At 38.9% G+C, this 22,488-nt stretch overlaps 3 protein-coding genes across 4 annotated transcripts in view; 2 read left to right on the forward strand and 1 right to left on the reverse strand.

Moving 5' to 3' along the window:
* The window catches only part of LOC126182828 (density-regulated protein homolog), a 45,405-nt gene extending 45,180 nt beyond the window's left edge, over positions 1 to 225 (forward strand). For both annotated transcript variants that reach the window (XM_049924882.1, XM_049924883.1), the window contains exon 6: positions 66 to 225. In XM_049924882.1, the coding sequence (XP_049780839.1) occupies positions 66 to 110 (45 nt within the window). In that variant the 3' untranslated portion in view covers positions 111 to 225. The remainder of the gene's footprint in view (positions 1 to 65) is intronic.
* LOC126182854 (DNA-directed RNA polymerase III subunit RPC9) lies at positions 111 to 19,826 on the reverse strand. The gene is made up of 5 exons (XM_049924884.1): positions 19,680 to 19,826; positions 19,566 to 19,602; positions 8,870 to 8,950; positions 8,618 to 8,770; positions 111 to 304 (listed from the first exon to the last, which is right to left on the reverse strand). Exons 1-5 carry the CDS (start codon positions 19,685 to 19,687, stop codon positions 218 to 220), a joined length of 366 nt encoding a protein of 121 aa, XP_049780841.1. The 5' UTR covers positions 19,688 to 19,826; the 3' UTR covers positions 111 to 217.
* Positions 19,827 to 20,149: 323 nt separating this feature from the next.
* Positions 20,150 to 22,488, forward strand: part of LOC126182811 (serine/threonine-protein kinase unc-51) — a 186,347-nt gene continuing 184,008 nt past the window's right edge. Inside the window, exons 1-3 of the mRNA XM_049924881.1 lie at positions 20,150 to 20,747; positions 20,835 to 20,927; positions 21,008 to 21,058. Of these exons, the coding sequence (XP_049780838.1) occupies positions 20,658 to 20,747; positions 20,835 to 20,927; positions 21,008 to 21,058 (234 nt within the window). The 5' untranslated portion in view covers positions 20,150 to 20,657. The remainder of the gene's footprint in view (positions 20,748 to 20,834; positions 20,928 to 21,007; positions 21,059 to 22,488) is intronic.

Here is a 22,488-nt window from a genome sequence, read left to right on the forward strand (position 1 = left end):
ATGTCCTCTCTTGTACATGTATTGTGAAAAAAACTATTACATAAACAATTTCTTTCTCCTTCCAGATTGATGAAGACAGCATTGAAGATTTAGGAGATCAGAAGAGGTAGTGCAGTTATTATTTTTCTATTTATTGTAATAAATAATTATAATATTTATATTTGTGGAATTGGTCACTTGTATATGTTAACAAATAATAATAAAGGCAACCATGTATCTAAGTAACCAATTGACAGTCCTGCACAACCTGTAGCAGTTGGTCAACTTGCTCATCTGTGAGTCTGTCTTCACTCTCTTCAACCATCTGGGGAAAAAAAAAAAATGAAAATGAAAAAATGTTGACTTTGCAAACGATTATAAACAGTTGTAATTTTTATCACACAGACTGAAAAATGTTGTGATGGAACCTTCGTTAACCATAGAACAATCACAATGGCCTGTATATTACACACATTTATTTAATATCTTTCTGAAGTACAAAGAGTTAATGTACAAACTTATGAATGTTATCAGTTCATTAAACAGTCCCCCCCCCCCCCCCTCCCCAAGACTAAACACATAACTGAAGCTGAATAACTACTCTCTCCTAGCATTATTCTTCAAGTTGAAAGCTTTGGCTTCTTGAAAACTGACCTTACAAGCTCATTCCATTTTATGTCACTTCGCAACATTATGCCTACATATTTATATGATTGTTCTTCCAATTATTTTGCATTAAATTACATTTTTCCATATTTAGAACAATCTCACGATTGCAGTACCAAATAGAAATCCTATCTGAGTCATCTTGTATCCTCCTACAATCACTCAATGATGACAGCATCTTCAGCAAATGGTCGCAGATTACTGCCCACCACATTCATCAGATTGTTTGTTTATGCAGAAAACAGGGGCATCCCAGAAGACATCTTTGTTTCCTACGCATACTTGCCATCCACAACAATGTATTGAGTTCTGTTAATTAAAGAAAAAAGTTTAAAGAAGTCTTCAAGCCTACTCCATATGCTTGGGCCTTTGTTAAAGTCTGCAGAGTGTCACTATATCAAACGCTTTATGAAAATGTGGGGATATGGAATCTGCCATTTGCTTTTCATTCTATGGCTCACAGGACATAATGTGAGAGGCAAGCTGAGTTTCACACAAGCGATGCTTTCTAAATCTGTGTCAATTTATGCATAGAAGTGTTTTCTCTCTCAGAATTTCATTAGTCACTTTCCTCTGCCTGCATATATCCTCCCTTCTTCCCACTCTGGTACTGCACAGCTTCTATTCCACTAACTCATCCACAGTATTTTTACTTCTCTCCCTCCCCATCTAATCTCCTGAATATTCCCAGTTGCCCTACCCTTCTACTACCTTGTCCCTGTATGTTCTCATAAGCACCAATTTACCATCCCCCCCCCCCACCCCTACACTGCTAGCCCTCCCTCTCCCCACTCCATGTTCCTCCTTACCCCACCACCCAGATTGTTTCTACCATCATATGCTGTTGCTCACAGTCTGGCCCAAGCAGGCAGACAATGGTCATGTGTGTGTACAAGCTGACCGTGTGTGTTAGATAATTCAGGAGGCCTTTTAGGTGCGAACTCTATCCTTTTCATTATAATGTAAGAAATTTAATATTCCCAAGAAATCTGCAGTAAACAGAAGTTATGGATGTTGGTCATAATTGTGCAAGTCTGTACTTTTACCCTCCTTACACACCAGAGTCACCTGCACTTTTTTCTTTTCACTTGTAACTTTCTGCTGGGTGAGAGATATCCATAAAGTGTGAAATCTAAGAATGGGCCAATGTCCAAAGGGTGGTTGTTGTTGTTTTCAGTCCAGAGACTGGTTTGATGCAGCTCTCCATGCTACTCTATCCTGTGCAAGCTTCTTCATCTCCCAGTACCTACTGCAGCCTACAGCCTTTTGAATCTGCTTAGTGTATTCATCTCTTGGTCTCCCTCGACGATTTTTACCCTCCACGCTGCCCTCCAATACTAAATTGGTGATCCCTTGATGCTTCAGAACATGTCCTACCAACTGATCCCTTCTTCTAGTGAAGTTGTGTCACAAACTCCTCCCCAATTCTATTTAGCACCTCCTCATTAGTTACATAATCTACCCATCTAATCTTCAGCATTCTTCTGTAGCACCACATTTAGAAAGCTTCTATTTTCTTCTTGTCCAAACTATTTATCGTCCATGTTTCACTTCCATCAAGTATATATTTAAGTGCCAGGAAGTCGTTTCTGAAAGTATTTGTTTCAGAAATGACTTCATGAGACTTAAATATATACTTGATGTTAACAAATTTCTCTTCTTCAGAAATGCTTTCCTTGCCATTGCCAGTCTACTTTTTATATCCTCTCTACTTTGACCATCATCAGTTATTTTGCTCCCCAAATAGAAAAACTCTACTACTTTGTCTCATTTCCTCATCTAATTCCCTTAGCGTCACCCGACCATTACCCTCATTTTGCTTTTGTTGATGTTCATCATATATCCTCCTCTCAACATACTACCCATTCCGTTCAACTGCTCTTCCAGGTCCTTTGCTGACTCTGACAGCATTACAATGTCATTGGCGAACCTCAAAGTTTTTATTTCTTCTCTATGGATTTTAATTCCTACTTCAAACTTTTCTTTCGTTTCCTTTACTGCTTGCTCAATATACAGATTGAATAGCAATGGGGAGAGGCTACAATCCTGCCTCACTCCCTTCCCAACCACTGCTTCCCTTTCATACCCTTTGATTCTTATAACTGCCATCTGGATTCTGTACAAATTGTAAATAGCCTTTCGCTCCCTGTGTTTTATCCCTGCCACCTTCAGAATTTGGAGGAGAGTATTCCAGTCAACATTGTCAAAAGCTTTCTCTAAGTCTACAAATGCTACAAACGTAGGTTTGCCTTTCTTAATCTATTTTCTAAGATAAGTCGTAGAGCCAGTACTGCATCACGTGTTCCAACATTTCTATGGAATCCAAACTGATCTTCCCCGAGGTCGGCTTCTACCAGTTTTTCCATTCGTCTGTAAAGAATTCGCATTAGTATTTTGCAGCCGTGACTTATTAAACTGATAGTTTGGTAATTTTCACATCTGTCGACACCTGCTTTCTCTGGGATTGGAATTATTATATTCTTCTTGAAGACTGAGGGTATTTCGCCTGTCTCATACATCTTGCTCTCTAGATGGTAGAGCTTTGTTAGGCCTGTCTCTCCCAAGGCTGTCAGTAGTTCTAATGGAATGTTGTATACTCCTGGGGCCTTGTTTCGACTTAGGTCTTTCAGTGCTCTGTCAAACTCTTCATGCAGTATCATATCTCCTATTTCATCATCATCTACATTCTCTTCCATTTCTATAATATTGTCTTCAAGAACATCGCCCTTGTATAGACCGTCTATATACTCCTTCCATCTTTCTGCTTTCCCTTCTTTGCTTAGAACTGGGTTTCCATCTGAGCTTTTGATATTCATGCAAGTGGTTCTCTTTTCTCCAAAGGTCTCTTTAATTTGCCTGTAGGCAGTATCTATCTTACCCCCAGTGAGAAGCCTCTGCATCCTTACATTTGTCCTCTAGCCATCCCTGCTTAGCCATTTTGCACTTCCTGTCGATCTCAATTTTGAGACGTTTGTATTCCTTTTTGCCTGCTTCATTTACTGCATTTTTATATTTTCTCCTTTCATCAATTAAATTCAGTATCTCTTCTGTTACCCAAGGATTTCCACTAGCCCTAGTCTTTTTACCTACTTGATCCTCTGCTGCCTTCACTATTTCATCACTCAAAGCTACCAATTCTTCTTCTACTGTATTTCTTTCCCCCATTCCTGTCAATCATTCCCTAATGCTCTCCCTGAAAGACTCTACAACCTCAGGTTCTGTCAGTTTATCCAGGTCCCATCTCCTGAAATTCCCACCTTTTTGCAATTTCTTCAGTTTTAATCTACAGTTCATAACCAATAGATTGTGGTCAGAGTCCACATCCACCCCTGGAAATGTCTTAGAATTAAAAACCTGGTTCCTAAATCTGTCTTACCATTGTATAATCTATCTGAAACCTTCCAGTATCTCCAGGCCTCTTACATGTATACAACCTTCTTTCATGATTCTTGAATGAAGTGTCAAAAGGGTACTCCCTGCAAAACTGAAATTTGTATTTTCCACCTCGACCTGTGTACTGACTGGCCCTAAAAGAGAGCTTAATAATGTGGGATCATGCTGTTTTCAAAGTGGGTTTGCTCAGATACCTGTTCACTAACATCACACCAATGTTCACCCAGGGGCCCTCCTGCAATCCATGTTTACATGTTCAGCATACTCACAAAACTTGCAACCTGGTACTCTGAATCTAATTTTCCCTGCAACCTAACAGCAGGTTTGTGTTCGTATTCTTGGTCTCCTGCACCTACATTCCTCTACTCTGTAAGAGTCTCATCCTATTCTAGTTTAGATGACAACCAAATCTATTTGGAAATGAAGTTTCAATGTACTTGTCACCATTTCCCAGCACACTCTTGGTTTTCACATTATAACTCTGCCTAAAGCCTACATATTTTCTCCTCGTGTTCTGTTGTTTTCTAACATAATCTAAAATTCCACTGAAGATCTCCACTGACCACTGTTCTCACTCTGAAGTCACTATCTAAAATTCTTATTACTAAACACTTGACTGTTTAACCAACCTACAGCAGAACATCTGTTAAACTAAGTACACTTAAAATTTGTTTGTAACAGTAAGACCTCTGAACCAAGGATAGCAATACGTTCTCAATCCCTGGTTTGAACCCCATCACTGCTCAAATTTTGAATAAAAATCATCAGTAATGGCGATCGAGGACTTTTGACATAAGAAGTCACCCTTCTACTGCCAATGGCCTTGTCAAAAGGGCAGCGGAGTGTACAGAGGTTCAGGGCCATCTCTTGTACTTGGGGTGGGAATCTGCACCTAAAAGGTGGAAGAATCAGCAATGATCAATGGCATGAGGATATGGATGCCACTGCATTAAAGACAAACAATGTGTGTCCTGAATATACACAGGACATGTGGCCTGTGACTGAAGAAGTGTCATGATCATCTCTCCATTCGAAAAGAATTACAGATTAGAGTTGTGGCATGCAATGTCAGATGTTTGAGCATGGTAAGGAAGCTAGAACATCTGAAAAGGGAACTGCTAAGTTTCAATCCACACATATTTGGTGCCAGGGAAGTGAAATGTAAAGAAGACAAGGATTTCTGGTCAGATGAGTACAGAATAATACAAACAGCAGCAGAAAATGATATAGCGGATGTACAATTTATTATGAATTCGAAGCTAGGTCAGAGAGTGAGTTACTATGAGCAGTTCAGTGATAGGATTTTTTTCATCAGAACTGACAGCAAACTGACACTGACAACAATAGTTCAGGTATACATGCTGACTTTGCAAGCAGAAGGTAAAAAGATGGGAACGTATATGAGATGGAAAATCTAAGTCATGGGGAATTGAAATGTGGTTGAAGGGGAAGGAGTAGAAGGAAGGGTTACAGGAGAATATTGGCTTGGTAGTACAAATAAGAGAGGAGAAAGACTAATTGGGTTCTGCAATAAATTTAAGAGGGTTAAAGGGAATGCTCTTTTCAAGAATCACATGAGGAGGAGGTGGTATACCTGAAAAGACCAGAAGATATTGGAAGATTTCAGCTAGATTACATTATGGTCAGGCAGAGATTCTGAAAGCAGGTACTGGATTGTAAGCCATACCCAGAAGCAGATACACACTCTTAGTGTAATCGCCCTTGCTTTTAATTTCACCAAAGGTTGTTTTAACTCTGATTCAGTCCTTCCAGCAATCTTTTCTTTTTTGATTTCTTCACATTTTTCCTGCAGCCATGTTGCATTGACTTAACCACATTTCCTGTTTATTTCATTCTTAAGTGATTTATACTGCTGTATTCCTGTTTTTTCTTAAACATTTTGTACTTAGTATTTTCAATGCTCAATTGAAGTATTTCTTCTTTTACCTGTGGTTTCTTTGTAGTTATCTTCCTTGTACCTATGTTTTTCTTCCCCCACTTGTGGGGTTGTCCTTTTTGAATATGTCCATTCCTCTTCACTGAACTGCCTATTGATTTATTCATTATAGTAGGATCTATAGACTCTCAGAACTTAAAGCACATCTCTTCATTCCTTAGTATTTCCGTATCCCACTTCCTATTACCCTCTTAAATTTATTGCAGAACCCAATTAGTCTTTCTCCTCTCTTGTTTGTACTACCAAGCCAATATTCTCCTGTAACCCTTTCTTCTACTCCTTCCCCTACTACTGCATTTCAGTCCCCCATGACTTAGATTTTCATCTCACTTTATGTACTAAATTACCTGTTCAATCTCCTCATATACGTTCCCTATCTTCTGCTTGCAATACCAGCATGTATACCTGAATTATTGTTGTCAGTGTTGGTTTGCTGTCAATTCTGATGAAAATAGCCCTGTCAATGAACTGTGAATTCCACTGTTAAATGCAGAAGAGAGCAGATAGGTGGAAAGAGTACACTTAGGGCTTCTATGAGAGCAAGGACTAACTTGATGATGTGACAAGAAGATAGGGGATCCAGAATTAGAATTAAGAAGAGCTTTGGAAAACTTAAAAGCAAATAAGGCAGAAAGGATAGATCACATTCTATTAGAATTTCTAAAATTATTGCGGAAGTGCCAACAAAATGATGATTCACATTGGTGTGTAGAATGTATGAGACCGGTGATATACCATCACATTGTTGGAGAAACATCATCCACACAATTCTCAAGATTGGAAGACCCAAGTACGAGAATTATGACACAATAATCTTAACAGCTCATGCATCCACATTGCCAACAAGAATAATATACAAAAAAATGGAAAAGAAAATTTAGGATCCTTTAGGTGATGACCAGTTTTGGCTTTAGGAAAGGTAAAGGCACCAGAGAAGCAGTTCTGCTGTTGGGGTTGATAATGGAAGCAAGACTATAGAAAAATCGACACACATTCACACGATTTGTTGACCTGGGAAAAGTGTTAAATGGTGCAAGATGTTTGAAAGCAAGAGGAAAAATAGGGGGAAGCTATAGGGAAAGACAGATAATAAACAATATGAACAAGACGAGTGGAAGACAAAGAATGACGTGCACAGATTTAAAAGGGTGTAAGAAAGAGATGTAGTAGTCTGCCCCTACTGTTCAACATGTGTGTGAAAAGAAGCAATGATGGAAATAAAAGAAAGGTTCAAGAATGGGATTAAAACTCAAGATGAAAGGATGTCAATGTTAAGATACACTGATGACATTGCTATCCTCAATAAAAGTGGAGAAGAATAACAGGATCGGTTGAGTGGAATGAACAATCTAATGAGTACATAACATGTATTAAGAGTAAATCGAAGAAATATGAAAGTAATGAGGAGTGGCAGTGGCAGAAATGAGAACAATGAGAAAATGAATATCACGATTGATGATAAAGAAAGAGATGGAAATGGAAATGCCATGTGTCTAGGGCCTCCTGTCAGGTAGACCGTTCGCCTGGTGCAAGTCTTTTGAGTTGACACCACTTCGGCGACTTGCATGTCGATGGGAATGAAATGGTGATAAGGAAAACACAACACCCAGTCCCTGAGTGTAGAAAATCTCCAACCCAGCCAGGAATTGAACCCAGGCCATTAGGTATGACATTTCGTTGCGCTGACCACTCAGCTACCTGAGGCGGACAGGAAGTAGATGAAGTTAAGGAATTGGTTACCTAGGCAATAAGATAACCCATGATGGACAGAGCAAGGACAACATAAAAAGGAGACTAGATACTGGCAAACAGGGCATTAGTGGCCAAGAGATAGTCTACTGGTATCAAACATATGTCTTAATGTGAGGAAGAAATTTCTGAGAATGTACGTTTCGAGCATAGCATTATCTGGTAGTGAGACACGGCCTGTGGGAAAGCAGGGACAGAGAATTGAAGCATTTGAGATAGGGCACTAAAGAAGAATGTTGAAAATTAGGTGGGCTGATAAGGAAGTAATGAGGAGGTTCACCATAGAACCAGCGAGGAAAGGAATATTTGGAAAATACTGACAAGAAGAAGGGGCAGGATGATAGGGCATTTGATAAGACATCACGGAATAATTTCCATGGGACCAGAGGGAGCTGTAGAGGGTAAAAACTGTAGAGGAAGACAGATATTTCGATACATCCAGCAAAAAATTGAGGATGCAGGTTGCAAGTGCTACTATGAGATGAAAAAGTTGGCACAGGAGAGGATTCATGGTGGGCCGCATCAAACGATTCAGAAGACTTAAAGAAAAAAATACAGCAACGTTTATTCTTATCACTTATTTATGAAAGTGGAATTCAGATTAATCATATGGTTTTATGTTGCCAACTTGCATTCACTCTTTAAAACTTTGCTTAATCATTAAATCCTGTCAACGAACACAGAGTGAGTTGTGCAGAAATGTGACAGTACAATGCATACTTCTCAACATTGGCAGGAGTGGAATACACTGTCATTGTCAATTCTGATTTGAAAAATCTATCTAGCTTATTGTGACAAGTTGAGCTTTAAAATTCTGATAAGAAAGCCACTATAGGTTAAGTTGTATAAAAATTAAGAACAGCTTCATTTTACCAGTTGTATTTCCAGCTGTGTTGTTGGTGGATTGTTAAGCAGCATAACTTTCTCTGATTTTGTTAATTTGAAAGGCTCAAGTGCACGCAGAAAATTTTCAATAATTTCTGGTGTCTGCTGACTGCAAGGAGTATCTTGCAAGTAGCGTGTAGTCTGGAATATGAAAATCACAATTAAGCATGGCCATACCTTTTGATCAGAGCAAATCTTCAAACCATTTATACTGGAAGGTACAAAACAAAATTGTGTTACCTCGTAAGTGATAGTGGCTAGTTGACCAAATGCATTACTATGCTGTTTTTTTCCTCGAATTTCTTGTAACAAGATCCAAACCTTTAAAATAAGAGACAAATGAAATATTAATGCAGTCTAAAACAAAATCAAAATGTAACGATTACAGAGAATACTAAATAATACATTCTTAGTAGGTCTGTCACCTCCCCCCCCCCCCCCCCCCCCTTGATGTTTGACATGTTGACTGGCACAAGGCCGGTTGTGGCAGCACTGCAGAGTCGTCTGCTGTGCCCACTGCCAGCCACAGGGCAGTCAATGTGTTAAGCAGTTTCTTAATTTCTTTTTCCCTATGTTTTTTTCTCCAAATAACACGTAACATCTCTTTACAACAATAAAAAATATTTTTACCCACTTGTCATGCCTTCTTAATATTAGCAACATCCTTTGAAGATGAATGCTCTGAAGTATAGTCTTCTCTTTCTTAACTGGTGGTGTTTTCTATCTACATCTATATTCCGCAAACCACCATGAGGTGCATGGCAGTGGGTACATCCCTTGGACCAGTTATTAGGGTTTTTTCATGTTCCATTCATGTACAGAATGGGGGAAGAATGACTGTTTGAATGCCTCTGAATGTGCACTAATTATTCTAATCTTACCCTCACAATCCCTGTTTGAGCAATACGTAAGGGATTGTACTATAGCCCTAGAGTAATCATTTAAAGCCAGTTCTTGAAACTTTGTTAATAAACTTTCTTGGGATAGCTTACATCTGTCTTCAAGAGTCTGTCATTTCAGTTTCTCTGTGACAATCTCCCATGGATTAAACAAACCTGTGACCATTTGTGCTGCCCTTCTCTGGATACATTTAATATCCCATGTTAGTCTTATCTGGTACGGGTCCCACACACTTTAGAATTTTTCTAGGATGGGTCACAGGAGTAATTTGTAAGCAATCTCTTTTTGTAGACTGATGCACTTCCCCAGTATTCTACCAATAAAATGAAGTCTACCACCTGCTTTACCCATGACTAAATCTATGTGATCATTCCATTTCATATCCCTACAAAGTGTTGCATCCGCGTATTTGTATGAATTGGTCGATTCCAGCAGTGACTCATTGATATTACAGAAGACCACATTTGTTTTGTTTTGGGAAGTGCAAAATTTTACATTTCTTAACATTCAGAGCAAGTTGCCAATGTCTGCACAAAGTTGAAATCTTATCAAGATTTGACTGAATGTTTATGCAGCTCCTCTCAATAGTACTTCATTATAGATGACTGCATCATCTGCAAAAAGCCTGATTTTACTAATAATGTTGTCTGTCATTAATTTGGAACATGAACAGCAAGGGACATACATGCTTCCCTGTGACACACCTGAAGTTACTTCTACATCTGATGATGACTCTCCGTTGAAGATAACATGCTCTGCTGCAGTTCTTTAAGACTATGAGGGTTGTTGCGATACACCTTAGACTTTAGGGCTCCCAACACAAAGTAATCGCACACTGACAGGTCAGGTGACCTGGGTGATGAGCTAGGGTCACGGCCAGACTGTCCTCTGCTAACTACTCTGTCAGGTATGAAGATTGTGTACACGTGCTCAAAGGAACCAGTGTGGATCATGTGGTGGGCGTACATGTGGTATTTCCACTCATTCAAAACACACTTATTTGCCCCACCCCCTGTACAATTAAAGCATACATGCCTGGAGGAAATGAAGTATCCTCAAGAACATGGATTTGAACATCATTGTGTTTTACTAGGCATGGCTCACTGACTCTTTATGATCTCTGAACTGACAGTGGGACCTACAGTTTAATACGACAGACCAAGCCTCAACTTGCTGTAGGTAGGATTAATATTTGGAAAAACTTTTCTGCAATACACAACACACCTTCAGTTATATGTTGATAGCACTGTTGTGCAAGTATACAAATGGAACCGACTGCAGACAGTAATTTACCTGACTCAAGACAAAGGTAAACTCTATGATGTATGCCGATGATCAGGCAATTGGCCTGGCTGTAATTAAAGTACAGCCATTTGTTGAAGCGACACTAGGAGGGGGATGGTAGTGGACCTCCAGCCACCTTTTACATCTGGCTAAGATTCCTGGTACTCATTTGACCCAGAGGAGCTGGAACAAGGAAAAATCCTTGCCCCTATCTGTGACTGAACCCTGGACCTCCAGGGCCAGAGTGTAGTGCTCTACACCCTACAGACAACCACAGCCAGGTTTCTGACTTATCATTGCTTGAAGCCATTATATATTGTGTACAGATAGTGAGAGGTGGGGTGCAGGGAATATTAAATATTTTCATGTGCCTGATGAGATGCAGATAGAAAAAGAAAGAAAAACAATTCCTGTTTTGTATAGTGGTTAGACAATCACTGAAAATTAATATCACACTGTTTGCAGCTATTAATTGTAATAGCTAATTTGAAACTGAATCCAGCAGAAATTATGGAAAGATGACATTTGCAATAGCTAATTAGATGGCTTTCTTCAATAGAATCATGTATGCATTATCTGTTACTAACAGTGGTGGTGAGGTTTGCAAAAGAAAAGGAAACATTACCTATAAGCAATGAATATTTACTGGAGTCATTGTTGATTATATACTGTTAATTGGAAGACTTAGCACTTCATATGTCATCCTGAGGAACACAGTTCTGTTAGAAAAAATGGTCAGAGTATGTCATAAACTGAATGTCAAAAGTCATGGTTCAGTACGCAGAAAACTAAAATCCCATTCTTGGAGTTGATAGACGTTACATTTTAATTTAATGTAACATCACAATTTCTCACAGTTACAATAAGTAGGTAAAATGCTGCACATATAGGAACGATTTGCTTCACTGTTTCTAAAACCTATTGTCAATAGGCTATTGAGTGGTCTCTTCGAAAAGTAAGCAGCTGATTGATACTCGTGATCAAGAGTCTATTACAGGTCACATACACTATCTGAGAACACATCTATCACTAACTGGAAGTCAGTCAGTTTTGTTTTCAAAGAGCCACCTTAACTGATCTAAATGAGGCTTCGGGGAAACTGTGAACAACCCAGATATTACGAAAATGGTGCAGGAGAACAACTATCTTAATTGTTATAGAATGCCATGTGTATCTTGCCCAACACTGGAACAGCCCAACAAGGAAAGTGTTAAAGCTTTTAAAGGGGTAGGTCAGTTCACCCTCTTCCCAGGTGGGCCCGATTAAATGATCTAGCTTACCAGAAGAGATCAAGTCACAAAAGTGCTTGAGGCCTACCACTATTTACACTGTTTCTGTTCTCCAATATTTTTCTCCCCATCCCAGAAAAATGCTCCTAACTTATGTCAACATGTTTTTTTAATGATTTAGAATAATGGCTAAACATCACAAAATCACTGCAAGCCTGCTTATTATACTTGATTTACCACTGTCTTTTGAAACTTCAAAAAATGCACTGCCAGCCTGCAACATTCATTACACTATCAATGGAGAAATTTTCTTCCAGCATAAGTCTTTGATGTTGTTGTGGCACTAAAATACAACTGTTTTTCTCTAAACATATGCAGACTCAGCTTCACTATCCTCTTTTGAGTACAGCAGTATTGAAGCCAGGCAGGAAGCTGATGTGCACTTGGGGTACTAATCACTTAACCACTGAACTTGTAGAAAAGACAGAAGATATTTGCAGTACAATGTGGGCCTTGTTATCTTTATAGGAGGAGGAAGCACAATGGAGTTCTTTGACAAACTTTACAAAAACTGCCAAGTGGTTCTTCTGATCAACATAGCACAATTATGTTATAAAATGTCAATTACAATGATGTGATACTGTAAATGGAAGCGCACGCACGCGCGCGCGCGCCCACACACACACACACACACACACACACACACACACACACACACACACACACACACACACACAACAAAGATGATGTGACTTACCAAATGAAAGTGCTGGCAGGTCGACAGACAGACAAACGAACACAAACATACACACAAAATTCAAGCTTTCGCAACAAACTGTTGCCTCATCAGGAAAGAGGGAAGGAGAGGGAAAGACGAAAGGCTGTGGGTTTTAAGGGAGAGGGAAAGGAGTCATTCCAGTCCCGGGAGTGGAAAGACTTACCTAAGGTAAGTCTTTCCACTCCCGGGACTGGAATGACTCCTTTCCCTCTCCCTTAAAACCCACATCCTTTCGTCTTTCCCTCTCCTTCCCTCTTTCCTGATGAGGCAACAGTTTGTTGCGAAAGCTTGAATTTTGTGTGTATGTTTGTGTTCGTTTGTCTGTCTGTCGACCTGCCAGCACTTTCATTTGGTAAGTCACATCATCTTTGTTTTTAGGTATATTTTTCCTTCGTGGAATGTTTCCTTCTAATATATATATAGCCTTGCCATATAAAAATCATACTTCACTTATTTTAGTTCCCTATGAAGATATACGAGGGTATTCAATAAGTAATGCAACACTTTTTTTCCTTGGCCACTTTCAAGTAAAGAAACGTCGAATTTACTGTGGGACATCGTGAAATATTCATGCTTCAGCCCCTGTAGTTTCATGAAGTTCTGACAGGTTACGTCGCTATATGTAGCCTTCAAAACAGTGTCTGCAACAGATGTGTTCCAAGCAGAGAGCTCTCATTGAGTTTCCTTTGGCAGAAAACCAGAGCATTGCAAATATTAATAGGTGCTTGCAGAATGTCTACGGAGACCTGGCAGTGAACAAAAGCACAGTGAGTCATTGAGTAAGGTGTCAGTCACCATCACAACAAGGTCACAAAAACCTGTCCAATCTCCACATGATTGTTGGCTGCACACAGCTGTGAGTCCTCAATGCTGGAACATGCCAACATTCTTCATTTGAGGTGATTGACGGATTCCAAACAAACACCATGCTGCACAATAGACGTCTCTGTTGGTAGTGCTGAAATTCATCCACGAGTTTGGGTACTCAAAGGTGTGTATCCATTAGGTTCCTTGCTGTCTAACAGAATACCATAAAGAGCAATGAAGGACCATCTGTGCGGAACTGCTCGTGTGTTACAAGGATGATTGTGGCAATTTTTTTTTTTCCAGACATTGTTGCAGGTGATGAAACATGTCCATTATTTTGATTCAGAAACAAAATGGCAATCCAAGAAGTAGTACCATCCCACCTCTCCTCCAAAGAAAAGATCAACTCTGAAGTTTATTGTTCTACCAACAGGAAATTGAAGAAATGTCTTCAGCATATTCGTTGCCACAAAAATGTAACTGTAGTAGTAGTAGTAGTAGTAGTAGTACTACTACTACTACTGCCTCATAGAAGACTACGCACCTGAGAGGAGCTCATAAAATTTCATTCGACTCTTATCCCTCATTTACCCTACATCCTTGATCTCGCACCTTCGGACTTCCATCTGTGAGGTTCAAAGAGGGAGCCACTCTGGTGGAAGCAGAATTGAATAATGGGTAGGTTATTGATGCAGGAAGATGTAGGCTCTGATGTTGACCAGTAGACTGGTAGTACCATGCAGGCATACAGACAGGCCCTCCCAGTAAGGTGGCATAAGGCCATTAACAGAGATTGTTGGGAGAGAAAAAAGGGGGGGGGGGATAATAAGGTGTATTTAAATACTAAATAAAACCAAGCTGCTTTAGAAGCAAGATGTTCCATTCATTATTTATTGACCGCCTCTGATAGAACTGTAGTTTATAAATGTCAGGATATTTGACATGCGACTCCAGGAAATGCACGTGCAAAGGAGTTTTGCAAGCAACAGCTGGAATTATTCAGCATGAACTTTGAATACTTTCATGTTTCATTGAATCATGGAGCCAATATACACTGATGCACCAAAGAAATTGGTATGGGTGTGCTTTTCAAATACAGAGAGATGTAAACAGGCAGAATATAGCACTGCGATTGGCATCACTTATATAAGGCAACAAGTGTCTGGGACAGTTGTTAGATAGGTTGCTGCTGCTACAATGGCAGGTTATCAAGATTTAATTGAGTTTGGATGTGGAGTTACAGTCGGCGAATGAGTGATGGGACACAGCATCTCTGAGGTAGTGATGAAGTGGGGATTTTCCCATACAAATATTTCACAAGTGTACTTAAATATCAGGAATCCAGTAAAACTTAAAATCTCAGACATGGCTGCAGCTGGAAAAAGGCCCTGCAAGAATGGGGCCACACACTGTCAGGTGGCTTGCGGAATATGGATGTAGATTTAGAATGCCAACTGAAGAGAATTGTTCAATGTAAAAGAAGTGCAACCCTTCCGCAAATTGCTGAAGATTTCAACACTGGGCCATCAAGTGTCAGCGTGCAAACCATTCAACGAAACAACATCGATATGGGTTTTTGGAGCTGAAAACCCACCTGTGTACCATTGATGACTGCATGACACAAAGCTCCCGGGGGGCCTGTGAACACTGATATTGGACAGTTGCTGACTGGAAACATTTTGCCTGGTCTGCCGAGTCTCATTTCAGATTGTACTGAATGGATGAATGTGTACAGGTGTGCAGACAGCCTCATGGATCCAAGGACCCTGCTTGCCAGCAGCGGCTGTTCAAGATGGTGGTGTCTCTGTAATGGTGCGTGGTGTGTGCAGTTGGAGTGATATGGGACCCCTGAACTGTCTAGATATGACTCTTACAAGTGGCACATACGTAATCATCCTCTCTCATCACCTGCATCCATTCATGTCCATTGGGCAATTCCAGCAGGACAATGACATATCACACATCCAGAATTGGTACAGAGTGGCTCCAGGAAAACTCTTCTGAGTTTAAACACTTCTGCTCATCACCAAACTCCCCAGACATGAACATTATTGAACACATCTAGGATACCTTGCACCGTGCTGTTCAGAAGAGATCTCCACCCCTTGTACTCTTACGGATTTATCGACAGCCCTGCAGGATTCATGGTGTTCAAATGGCTCTGAGCACTATGCGACTTAACTTCTGAGGTCATCAGTCGCCTAGAACTTAGAACTAATTAAACCTAACTAACCTAAGAACATCACACACATCCATGCCCGAGGCAGGATTCGAACCTGCGACCATAGCGGTCGCTCTGCTCCAGACTGTAGCACCTAGAACTGCACGGCCACTCCGGCCGACGATTCATGGTGTCGTTCTCTCCAGCACTACTTCAGGTACTAGTTGAGGCCATGTCATGTTGTGCTGTGGCAGTTCTGCATGCTCACAGGGGCCTTACACAATATTAGGCAGATGTACCAGTTTCACTGGCTCTCTTCAGTGAATGATTTGGTTCATCCTTTTCTTTGAATGTTGTCTGCAAGTCTGAGGTTTTTGTGCAGAGGTGAAATGACTTGTGATTATTCAAATGTATCTTTATCATGGCATTATCATTTCCATTAGACATAATGGTATCAGTTGATAATCCAATCCCCTCCCCCTTTCCCCTCATCCCTTCTTTTTTTTATATTCTGTACAAAATTTTACCATCAAATTTAAACACACTGATTATTAGCAGATGGTTAATGCCTTCAATGGTTAACTGGCTTTTGGGAAGATATGTTAAAATCTTTAACTCCAGGTGGATTCAAATAGCTTATCTAAATTTGTGTGAAAGAAAAATGTTCTGGGTATGATTTCTCTTAAGGTTCTCAGAGGGTACCCAGACAGTTTCCTTACTGAATATTATCCAAGTAGACTACACATCCAAGGTTGCGCTCTTTCACAAGACGAAACTAATGAAATAATATAACGCAACAATTAGTTACAATAGCTGAGGTCAAAATTCTTGGTGAATTCCATAGTCTGTATCAAAACTCAAACTAGACTTTTCCTTAAGCACTATTTTATGCACTTGGTGAAATCCAACTATTTCTAGTCACCATAGCCCTGAGGGGCGTACAAAGAGCATAGTTTCACACACCTCAGTTTCATAACGTCTGACAGTGCATCTATTGAATACAAATTGTCAGGAGACAAAGTGCAGTCTTTGTATGGTGTTTCCAATGTCATGTACCCATGTAAACAGTATAGAACTTTCTGAACATTTTGAATGAATATTTACAATTATGAGCTAGTTGTTCTGGATACCTCTATTTTATTGTATTCCATAGCTAACAGTTACTTGTGCAGTCACAAAGTGTCATATGACAAAGGAAGATGATAGTATATGTGGGTCAAAGTTCCAAAACAATGTGCCTTGATTGTCTACTAAACTTAAGGATAAAATGAAACACCATAACACTAAATCGGTGACAGACACGTTTCAATTAGTGTTCCATGCATCATAATTAAGAAGAAGGGAGAGTGCTGAACAACACAATATACAGGAAGCCTGTGTAGATGGACCAATATTTGCATAGTCTATCAACTCATCATCTGAGCGACAGAGCTATAGTAAGTACCCTTTAACTTGGGCTAACTTCCTGTGCAAGGTTACATATCTTAAAACTCTCAAAAAATGATGAAAAGAAGCTAGCCTGAAGCAGAAATTTAAATTATTGCAATGGTAAAAGTCTAGATCAGAACCAGTGGTGTACTTAAATGTCTTTAATGCAGCATGTTGTCAACACTTGCCATGAGATGTGATGGTAATGAAAGGGGGAGGGGGGGGGGGGGGGGTTCGTCATTTGCTGGCTCTATGCAACCAATGAGAGAGCAGTGGACAGACAATGTTTCAAATCAAGAGACAATATACTGCAACCTAAGAAATATTAAGACATTCAGAAAAAGCAGTGAAATGATTCCCACAGCCAAAATTATGACTTTAACTCTTTATTTTATTTTTAGCAATTAAAGCTGTTTCATTGGGCCCCAATTTAACGACAACCTCGTAATTCGTGACTTATTCGGAAAAAAAGATTCAAATATATGTGGCAAGAGTAAAGAAGAGAGTGGTTTCTATTTCGTCACTGCATTCACTGCTTCGTTTCTCATCCCTCAACTGATTTTGTGAAAGTAACCTCCCATTGCCTATGTGAAACTGACACATTGCCAACCTAAGAGTGGTAGAGAAACACTGCCCTGAATGGTGCTGGGCCTGATTTAAACTTAGCCCAAGGAATCCTACAACATGTTCAAAGTGATGCAGACAGGAATATAGAAACATACATTCGAAAGCAGAAAGTATATCATCAATTTTACAAACATGGATGTTATCTCTGAAGTAGCAAATACTGCACTTAGACCCTAATTACGCAGGAATCGACAAATATGTCAAAAGTTTAACAGGAAGGAAGGAAGCAAGCAAGCAAGTCGGCCAGCAAGCTCAAAAATAAACATTACGTGGATGGGCTTTATGTGAAATCAATGCTGCAACAAATACCAAACATATACTCAACAAAGGTAACTAATTCATTAACTTATGAGCTTTAACTTTTTGGGAAAATAAGGTCATCATAAATTAATTACTTAGAAAAAATTATCATTAAAAAAAATCAATGACCTTCAGTTGTATTCAAATTAAATGTCTTTCTGAATACTGACAAAGGGACTACTAGATGCATTTGGATACATCAAGGCATCACATAACTGCTGACCAATTATGGGGAAAGGAGTTGTCATTTGCATGAAGTGGAGACGAACATATAAAAACAATGGTATTCTGCAGCTTTCAAGATTTTGAAGTTCGTCAACAAAAACAATTAATATTTGAAAATTTAATTGGATAGATAAAAAATCTACTGCAAACTGAAATACCTTTTAATGTGTATGTGCATTCTTCTGCCACCACTTGGAGAGTAGTTTCTTTACCTATCCAATTACTTGCCACACCAGTTCCTGTCAGATCACTTAAGTGCTGCTGGGCTGGGCTAGCTCCTGGATGGGTGACCATCCGGTCTGCCAAGGACTGTTGGCAAGTGAGGTGCACGTAGCCCTTGTGAGACAAAATGAGGAGCTTCTTGATTGAGAAGTAGTAGCTCTGGTCTTGTAAACAAATCGGCTAGGAAAGTGCTCTGCTGAGCACATGCTCCTCCATATCTATATCCAGAGATGCCTGTGGGTTAAGCATGACACGGTGGCCAGACAATACTGTTCGGCCTTCATGGCCTGTTCAGGCATAGTTTAATTTTTTTAATTATTCAGATTCTGAAGTTTGCATTACACAGAACCTATGAAACTCTGTAGTATTAACATGACAACATACAAGGATAAATTGTTTATGAACAATGTGGGTTTATTAAATTCTCAACCTGGGGATGAAGGAATACCAGCTATTCTCTATCTCCATCTAACCTAAATCTCCATAGACAATTTGTGAACAGGATTGTGCAAACTATTAATATCACTACTTCTTAAGAGACAATGCTTTGCAACCTTCACATTGTGAAATATTGTAAATGATATGGTTAGCGCCTGTCAAATTGCGCTCTTCAACAATGATGTTCAACATAAATAACGATAATTAGAAAACAACATGGACTAAATGAAAAACTAATTAGGATATGCATGAGGTGCAGGTGTGCTACAAATTGTACGGGTGCACACAATGCCCTTATAATAGATATAAAATATCTCCTGAAACACAACCATACGTATATATATATATATATATATATATAGTTCTTATAATAGTACCAGTACCTTTTGTCGGCACTCCAAAATTCTGGGTTAGGTCACTCGTAGCATTATGAATTATACCTCAAGAAGGAAGAGAGTTTACCATAGCATACGTACATTATTCATCATAATGAGTAACACTTAAATTACTTGAGTACAACCAATAAGCAAAACTTACCTCATAATTGCTGAGAATTGCAGCGTTGGCATTTATTCTGAAGAAAAAAAAAAGGGTAATAAACGTGAGCATAAAAAAGTATAAGTCATAAATTCAATAACAACTTTTACGTACGTCTCCATTACGCACGAACGCTCCCAACGCTAGTCCACAACACAGCTGGTACAAACATAAACAACGTAGTACACAACCCCTTCTTAAATGCTCAATGAATGTAGTACAAAGAGAAACCTACGTCAATGAACAGCTGACATTTTTGATATAAAATATGTAACTACGAAAGTACCTCGTAATTTTTTAAAGTAAAAGGAACCAATTTAGATATATCATAGTTTTTCCGTCAAACTGCACCACAGAATTTAAGAGGCACAAAGTTTTCATGCTATCGCTACATAGACCAACCAAAATTGTTCAGATTTTAGTCTTTCGTTTCACTGGTGCTTCTAGAATAAATGCTATTAGAGACTTACTGTCCATTTCCGAAATATTTTCCTGCTGTCTTACTTCTCACGATATTTATATTCATCTTCTCTGAACCAAGTACGAAACCTGACAATAATGCGCAAGGGCTCAGTCGGCAACTAATTATAAAATACACCTCATTATCTTTGTAATCAAATGTGTGTATGACAACTACATATATCAGTGCCCAAATTAAGGGTTATTTAATCTATTTTCACGGAGGGATCAATTTATGCAAGCAACCTGTTTCTAGTGTGCCTCTGGAGATAACTGTTTTCAAACAGAACATGTGAAGTATCTGCCCACCACTATGACTTTGGACGGAACATTTTCACAAAGATAGTACATGGCAGTTCTGACGTTTGTTGTTATTTTTGGTGAACACAGTAGTTTTTGTGAAAATGCCTGTTCGTTGTTTCCAGTGAAAGTGCTCCGGGATCCATGCTTGCACCATGTAACACCCATAGAATCTCAAACAACATGAACTCATTAACTGGTTGATTTGAGAACGACAGTTTTTTTGTGTTATCGATTCTCCCTAGCACTCCCTCATGAGGTCTTCAAAACACGATCTCTTCAAAACATGATTTCTTCTCCTAGATAGTATAAAAACGACAAGTGCGCTGTAAGATGGAAACTGTGGGCGATTTTGAGTACAGCAGCAAAGAAATAATTGGTCATGGAGCTTTTGCTGTTGTCTTTAAAGGAAGACACAGAAAGGTAAGACCTAACGTAATGATCTTTATGAATTCGATGACATCGTTTCTACTTTAACAATCGTGTCCTAATACAATTAATTGTTCCCAGAATCCAAATTTTGTAGTGGCAATAAAAAGTATCACCAAAAAGAATCTTGCAAAATCTCAGAATCTTCTTGGGAAAGAAATCAAGATTTTGAAGGTACGTGTGTATGCAATGTTTTAATAAGAATTCTTGTGGTTTTTCGAGTAAACATGTTTTGACGTGACATTTTCTCGCAGGAATTAACGGAATTACACCATGAAAATGTCGTGGCGCTCCTTGATTGTAAGGTAAGGGCTACAGTCCATATATTGTCTACATGGGCCAAACATTTATGTTTGGTTAAACATTGTTTTTACTTGCATTCCATCGCACATTTAGCAAATGAATGCAGTACATACCATAAATTCTCGATTCCTTAATTTTTTCATTTGTTGCAAGTTTGTAACAACATTGCATCATTTTAGATTTTAGAGTAAAATTTCAACGTGAGTTTTATACTAGATGGCTTTGATGATGTACTGGCGAGATTATTGAAAATGTATAGAATGTGTGTTTGTACTAGAAAGTGTGATAATTGAAAATGAATAGAAATTCCATCCCTTTTGTTAACTCTTGTGGATTCAAGGACATTGCCTTGGAATTTACACACTGATGCATGCTATAGTTTACCTTCCAGACAAGACTATATTATTATAACACCAATTTATTATAACACCAATGAATATGTTGTAGTAGATGTGTTAGAGTGCACAGTTAATATAGTTGCTAGTTATAAGATTTCAAAGTGTCAAGGTTGGCAGCTAGCATTAATGTTCAGAAACTCTACACTTAAAAAAAACCCTGATAATGTAGGTTCATAGAACTGCAATATCATTGACACACAATTGGAATCAATCCACTCATACTAATACTGGGAAAGAATCACAGAATTCTGGAAAACCTGAACTGAATGACACTTAAAGGTAGACAACTATACCACTAAAACCTACTTATAAAGTTTCAAGCATTAAATGTGGATTCAGTGAATATATTACAGCCTCCTAGGAATCTCAAAGAGAAGACTAGACTACTTACTACTCTCTAAGAGGAAGTTCATCAGTTGTTAGTCACATGATCCATTCCTGAAAAGATTGGCAATATAGCTTAATGCACTGCAGTGGGAAGTACCCTTCGCCATACATTTAAAAATAATTTTCATAGTATAGGCGTAGCTAGATGCGTTTGATCTTCTGGATAAAGCAAGACATCGGAATGTTCTTTGATATGTGGAGCCATATGAAAAGTAGCCGGTGTTTGGGATATTATTGTTTGTAAGCTTCAGTTGTAATTGTTTGTGGTATATTTTATTATACCTCAATTTTGTAATATATGACAATACTCATGAAGTTAACAATCATTACAACTTCTGACAGACTGTTTTTGATCATGCCAATGTTTACCCTAATAGGAACATTTGTTACTGTCAAAATATTTTGAGGAATAGATTTGATTGTAACTCCAAAAGCACTGTAGCCATAGAGCTGACAAAATCCCAAAAGTTGTTTTCAAAATCTCAAAAGAATGTGTGTTTGTCGTACATATTTCTAATTCCTTTTTGTTGAATATTTTTAGTGTATTAATGTGAAAGCATTGTAAAAGTTAATGTTTTAAAACCCTGCTGCTTGAAGGTTTCTTGAAAGTACTGCAACGCATCACGGTGTTCCTCATCCATAATGGT

Source organism: Schistocerca cancellata, chromosome 1 (genome assembly GCF_023864275.1).
Source record: "Schistocerca cancellata isolate TAMUIC-IGC-003103 chromosome 1, iqSchCanc2.1, whole genome shotgun sequence".
Lineage (NCBI taxonomy): Eukaryota > Metazoa > Arthropoda > Insecta > Orthoptera > Acrididae > Schistocerca > Schistocerca cancellata.

Coding starts and splice junctions, on each gene's coding strand:
- LOC126182854 (XM_049924884.1), bottom strand. Junction 8,951..19,565: donor CAATTCTCAGCAATTATGAG/GTAAGTTTTGCT, acceptor CTTATTTTAAAG/GTTTGGATCTTGTTACAAGA. Junction 305..8,617: donor CACAGCTGGAAATACAACTG/GTAAAATGAAGC, acceptor TTTTTTCCCCAG/ATGGTTGAAGAGAGTGAAGA.